The sequence below is a fragment of the Mastacembelus armatus genome, unplaced genomic scaffold (assembly GCF_900324485.2).
Source record: "Mastacembelus armatus unplaced genomic scaffold, fMasArm1.2, whole genome shotgun sequence".
Taxonomy (NCBI): Eukaryota; Metazoa; Chordata; class Actinopteri; order Synbranchiformes; family Mastacembelidae; genus Mastacembelus; species Mastacembelus armatus.
In genome coordinates, this window is record NW_022872928.1 from 98,697 (window position 1) to 105,414 (window position 6,718).

Consider the following 6,718-nt stretch of genomic DNA (forward strand, 5'->3'; position numbering starts at 1 on the left):
TCTGCTCATCACAATCACGGGCAAAGTGTCCTGGTCTACCGCAATTATAGTATACATCATCTTTCCAGAACCTCTTCCTGAGCTCCCTCTACCTCTGCCTCTTCCTCTGAATCCTCTCCTGTTGTACTGTGAAGGACCTCCTCTCCCCCTGTCACCCATGACATCCAGTAGTGCAAACACTGCAGCTTTTGATTGTTGTTCTGATTTATGTTTCTGTAAGTCTTGGGCATGCTGTGCATAATTCATTATTTGAGTCACTCCATCTGTGGGTGTATTAATATTTAGCTTTCGGATGTGGTGAGTGATGGACGGAAGAAACCCACTCAGCAAGGCCTGCTTCAGTTGTTGCTGATAGGGGGAAGCGACAGTGTCAGAGGGATCCAAACCACTGTTTGCTTTAAACACTTCCTCTAGCCGTCCTCTATAGTCCTGCACATCCTCACCTTCTTTGTGTTTACATTGGGCAATAGCTTGGTAATCAGGAGGTTTAACAAATGCATTTTTTACTCTATCTGTCAGCAATGTAACTTGGTTGTCTAAGGCTGGGTCTCCGGGGGCCAAAACTTCCCCCCCTGGAGTCTGCCCTGTATATCCTCCCCTCACTCCTCCATATCTGTGTCCTAAAGCTTTCCTGCACGCTGAGTCAATCTCCTGCCCGTCCAAATTGTAAGTTTGTCTAAGTTGTTGCAGATTTTCAAGCCATTAACGAACATTAGCGAGGGGGTCCCCTAGCCCTTTTACTGCATCCTCTAGCTCCTTACAAGACCACGGTCTCCTTACCAGGAGAAGTGGCCTGTTATCATTCCCTACTCCAAAATGAGGGTTAGGCACCTCTATGGCTGGAAAGATGCTGGCTGGGTCAGTCAATGGTGGCCAGGGCGGCGGATCAGGACGGGGCCCCATCCTTGACCCATCGCCCTGGAGGTCCCTAAACGGACTTAATTTTGACATAGCCTCTGCCAGTCCCTGGACCTCATCAACTAAAGGACCATACAGATTTCCTGATCTAGTGTGGCTAGGACTGGTTAGGGCAGGTCCAGCCGTAGGAGGCGGGATCGCGGCTGCCTTCGCTGCCCCCGTCACAGGTGCAGCAGCCGCTGCTTCTTCTTGTTGAATTAACGCTTGTGGGCGCCCTACAAAATCAGCTGGCTCCTCCTGGAGGGCTGCTATGAGGGACTTTTATCTCTTCTCTTCTCAGCTTGCTCTTGCCACTTTACTGCCTCAATGAGCTGCAATTTAAATTTATCAATTTTCCTAGGTTCTACTATGGCCATTTCTGCTTTTAACTGAGTTACCAATTTATCGCATGCGCAGGTTTCCAATTTTCCAGGAAACTCATACTTTTTCCCTCCATTCTCCTAAATATCTCGCTGATCCAGGAGAATAAGTGTTCATAAATTTAGGATCCCCCATTAATTGGGGTTTACTGTTCCCCTTTCCCATAGTTGCAACTTTGGCACAAGCAAACGATCAGTCACAACAGCGTGGGGATCGTCCACTGTATCAAGCTTCTACAGGTACTAATTACCTGCGGATACAGCCGTCCACCACACTCAACTTTTCAATTTTTACTTGTGCCCAACAAAATACACAGTTTAAATAGGTAGTGACGCTGCTCTATTCAGCCGACAATAGTCCGTCAACTACCATCAATCACACGTTCTCATTCACTCACACGCTCTCATTCACTCACACGTGTTTCAGTATCCCTGATACTTTCTTTTCGTCCCTGACGAATAGCGCTTTTACTTTTCAAGTGTCCCTGACACTGCTATGTCCCTGACATAGGTTTCGTCCCTGACGAACTTACAGCTGCTTTCTAGTGTCCCTGACACTGCTATGTCCCTGACATAGGTTTCGTCCCTGACGAACTTACAGCTGCTTTCTAGTGTCCCTGACACTGCTATGTCCCAGACATAGAAGTCAACGCAGCTCACCTATTTCTGCAGATACGTCTCTTGTCCGGCTTCCGTCAAGCAGCAGAAGTGAAGAGGATCTTTTCAGGCGAGTAGACACCGACCTCCCGTCGAATTCACGAGGGTGGATTTTCCTCGATCCCCTATGGGACCGACTGTGCACAGTTTTCCAGCGTCCTCGTCCTCCTCTTCACCTTGATGCTGTATTGGAAACCGGGCGGAAACACCAATAAATGTTGGTTCTAATCAAACATCTACACAGAGACTTTCTTTTCTAGGTTGAGCTCGTGACTTTTAGGAGATGCACACTTGGTGCTATCCCCAGCTGCAGCCACGAGCCCGCTCAGAACACTTTAATTTATATCTGGAGGTGGTTACATGACTTCCAGGCACCGTCTCACTTTACACAATAGGGGAGAGTTGAAACATAGGTTAACTTCAAAGTTCATACAGAGTTCACATCCATATCTTTACATGTCTTGGTGATTTACACAGAAAAACAGAGAACATCCTTGACTGTGATATGCCTGGTTGCACCCTTTACATAAATCTGTCTGCAAAATGACAATTCTCATAACACAGTTAGCAATTTACAATGCCCTTATTCTAACAACTGTCCTTCCTTTACTTTAAAAGAGATGACCCCTCGGAGTTTGCAAAGCTTAACATGGCCCTGGAAAACCTGCTACCACCAAATGAAACTGAGCAAAATAATGGCATTCTGTTGGACCATTTGAAACTGTCATTTGGCCTTAGCATATGCTCATCATCCTCAGCCTTACGCTATTAGGTCTTGTGAAGGCTCTCCAGAAGAAATGTGGCCAAGCCCGATCTGTGGATATTAAGAACAACTGCTTCCATCTGGAACATTCCAACTATAGTTACAGGGTACTCTTGGGGGTTCAGCCAGTTTGCTGTATTGATCAGAGCTCTGGTTGGTATGCATTAGTCTTGGGGTCATAATGAATGAGCCAAGGAGTGTGCATGTGCATTACATGTCCATCAACTGCTCAGTAAACTTTTAGGTGGACATGTGGACAACTTTTCCAGACATGCCAGAACTGCGACCCTTATAATCTCATTAATTTTGCAAATTGGCTGGAGGAAGAGATGGCATGTCAAAGTATGGCTCTTAAAGTAAACAAATAGTCAAGCAAGAAATTCCAAGTCACAGGCCAGGAAGGTCTACAAAGTCAACTTTAACAACTACTTTATTCCAGTTTATAAAGCAAGAGGAGAACTCCAGACTTCAGAAAACTCCTATTGTCAAAAGTCAGATGAGCCTAGAACCTCTTGTGTCTTCTGTAATAATCAAGCTCAGCACCTCATCACATAGTCATTACTCTCTGACTGACAGACACAAAATTAGTCTTCCTGATTGAACTGTGGTTACAGGTCATTATTTAAATCTTAATTAAACCTATGCTGCATCCCGATTCCTTACTACATATTAACTGTATATGATGTAACCATATCCATTTAAAAAGTGTTTAGTATAGTATGAAAGCTAGTGTAACATTGAAACAGCTAAAATAGCTGCCATAAAGAATATTCCTGGTTCCTCCTCCTGCCCTGGTTAGCATGTTTGACAAGCTCAGTGAGAAAAGGCACAGGTTAAGGTGAAAAGAAAATACCAAAAAAACTGCACTGCAGTATTTATGTTATTATTGAAATACTTGCCTAACTAGTCAGCCTTCATGTAAGCAATACACTCAAGATATATCTCTAATGTGCATGATTTGCATGTAAGAAAAAGCTTATTAGAGTAACTGTTCACATTATCATGTTCACACATGTAGTGTTCAGATACCCCTGCTCTGAACCCAAAGAAATTCTTTCATTGTCATTCATTGATTATTAACTGCATGTTGGTAAGTACAGTGGGCAACGCTGTACTTGAAGTGCACTGCATGCACAAAACATATATATGCTGTTTTTCTTTTATGTAAACATTATGAAACACACAATAGTGTTTTTTGAATCTATATCAGGAAGCAACTACGAATAAAACTGTCAAACATTTCAAAGCACATTTTCCATATGAAGTGGAAAAAAACAAAACAAAACACATACTCTTTAGTAGGTTTGAGTCAGTTACTGCATCCGTACCAGTTTGGTGCTCTGTTCATGTGTCCTGGATTGAGACACTGAACATGCTACCTGACTGTTCCTTAGATAAGAGTATCAGCTACATGTTAGATAATGCAAACTCAGTGCATTGTTCAAAGGGTACATAAATACTGCAATCGTGTGTGTGTGTGTGTGTATATATATATATATATATATATATATATACATATATGTGTGTGTGTGTGTTGTGTTGTGGACCATGGTCAGAAGCCCTGATAAGCAGTCATGATCTTGCATTATGTGGCACGTTCTTTGTTCGGTGCTGAATATGTACTGGAATTTCTTCATCCTGTGCAAAAGACAAAAGGTTAAAATTAGCATCTCTGTGGCTGTCAGGTTATGGGTTATGATGGTTATGATATAGCTTTACTTCCACACAGACTTCATTACATTAACTTAAAACACGTAATAACATACTGTTTCATTGTCTGCTGTCTCCTCTCCCTCAGTTTGCTGGCTGCCAGCATTGACTGCCTCAAAGTCAGACAGCGCACTTTCCACTGCCTCCTCATCATAGTCTGTCTGGTATTCATCAGACGGTTCCTCTGAAGACAGTCAAGGGACATTATCATTTTGTCCCATTTTAAATCACAATCTATTATTATTATTTATGTAACTTGTCAAAGGAGAGCATTTGAGTATTTTTGGACAAAAAGACACTTGCCAATATCATTAGGACCATCAGGTTCTTATCTTTATTAGAGATTTGATATAATCACATACAAGTCTGGGCTATAACTGTAAATCAAAAGCATGCTTGAATATTAGCTAATAATGATAAGCGCATGCTAATTATTAGCTTATGATTTCAATGTTACTAACCATTGATTAAAGTGCTCGTCACAGGTTCGATTCTTGACACAATTTCAGCCAAGTCGGTAAAGGAGGCATTTGGACAGGTGACCACCTGAGAGATGCAACACATCATATCAGAGAAGGCCTTAATTCAGCTTCTTTGTAGTTGATTCACAGTCGACGTGATTCTAATTATACACAGTACAGTATATGCGAACAATTTCTTAGTGCAAGCTATAGCATTTTGTGTATCACATGTAACCACTAGATATGTCTGATGGAGATCTGAAGTGTAACAGCAATACAATTAAAGGTGCCCCGTAGGTCCCAGGTGCAGCAAACAGTATAGAGGTAAAACATCTTAGTATTGCACCAACTCGGCAATCTGACAAAACCCTGCAATGCACTCCAAGGTCCAGAGCATCTGGCTACCACAGCCAGCTGATTAGGCGCACATGTGACACCCATCTCTGATGCATGAAATTCATGCACGTAATTCGACTGTATGTCTAATTACTGACAGCCATCGTGTTTGTAACAGAGCGAGAGAGAGAGAGAGAGAGAGATGGCCAATATAGCCAGTAAATAAAGACATGAAAGATCATGACAGGTGTTTTATCAGCTTCTTCATATTGATTTTGTTGATATTTCTGGCTTTGGTGAAGATTAGATCATATTTCATGACCATTTTATGCAGAATCCCAAGAAACTGCAGTGTCATTACTTTTCCTGACAACTGTGTAAGCATACTGTCAGAGAAAGCGTGTCGTGTTGTGTGTGTTGCATAGTTCGTCTACAGACTAGCAACAGACTAGCTATAGTTTAACACACCTAAAAACTAACTAAACTCTAAACAATTCATTAACTGCTACATTCCGGTACTAGTCAAGTACCTTTCTATTTTGACCGGTATTTATTGCTATTTCCTGACTTAGCGCTCGTTAGCCTACCGGTTAGCTTAGCTAGCTAGTTAGCTTAGCTAACATGGCCTCTCCCTCTCCCTCTCTTTCTTGCTCGGTGTGCCACATGTTTAGTTATTCCTCTGCCTCCTTTAGCGATAATGATACCTGTAATAAGTGTAAGGTTCTGTTAGCCTTGGAGGCGAGGATCACTGATTTGGAAGCGCGGCTCCGCAGCTTCGAACAAAAGCCAGCTAGCCCAGCCCCGTTAGCTGGTGTGGAGCCACCGAGCTCAGGGTCTGTTAGCGGTCCAAGGGCAGCTCCGGAGCAGCCCGGAGAATTAGCCTGGGCGACGGTCCGACGGAAACGTACTCTTAAGCAGAAGCCCACGGCTCATCACCTGCCTGTTCACGTTTCTAATAGATTTTCCCCGCTCAGCGACACACCCGCTGAGAAACCGACTCTGATAATTGGCGATTCCATAGTCAGGAACGTGAAAATAGAGACACCAGCGACCATAGTCAAATGTTTCCTGGGGCCAGAGCGGGCGACATCGAGTCAAATCTGAAGCTGCTGGCTAAGGCTAATCGGAAATATGGGAAAATTGTTATTCACGTCGGCAGCAATGACACCCGATTACGCCAATCGGAGGTCACTAAAATTAATGTTGAGTCGGTGTGTAACTTTGCTAAATTAATGTCGGACTCCGTAGTTTTCTCTGGACCCCTCCCCAATCTGACCAGCGATGACATGTTTAGCCGCATGTCGTCGTTCCGTCGCTGGCTGTCTAGGTGGTGTCCAGCAAACGATGTGGGCTTCATAGACAATTGGGCCACTTTCTGGGGAAAACCCGGTCTGGTAGCGAGAGACGGCATCCATCCCACTTTGAATGGTGCAGCTCTCATCTCTAGGAATTTGACCGAGTTTATTAGCCGACCTAAAGCCTGACAATCCAGGGTGGGGACCGGGACGCAGAGA

The 6,718-nt window shown here is 43.6% G+C and overlaps 1 protein-coding gene across 1 annotated transcript; it reads right to left on the minus strand.

Annotated features, from left to right (window-relative positions):
* Positions 1-4,197: 4,197 nt before the first annotated feature.
* On the minus strand, positions 4,198-5,398 carry LOC113132833 (patatin-like phospholipase domain-containing protein 7). The gene is made up of 3 exons (XM_033325115.1): positions 4,869-5,398; positions 4,464-4,591; positions 4,198-4,335 (listed from the first exon to the last, which is right to left on the minus strand). Exons 1-3 carry the CDS (start codon positions 4,972-4,974, stop codon positions 4,270-4,272), a joined length of 300 nt encoding a protein of 99 aa, XP_033181006.1. The 5' UTR covers positions 4,975-5,398; the 3' UTR covers positions 4,198-4,269.
* Between the last annotated feature and the right edge of the window lie 1,320 nt (positions 5,399-6,718).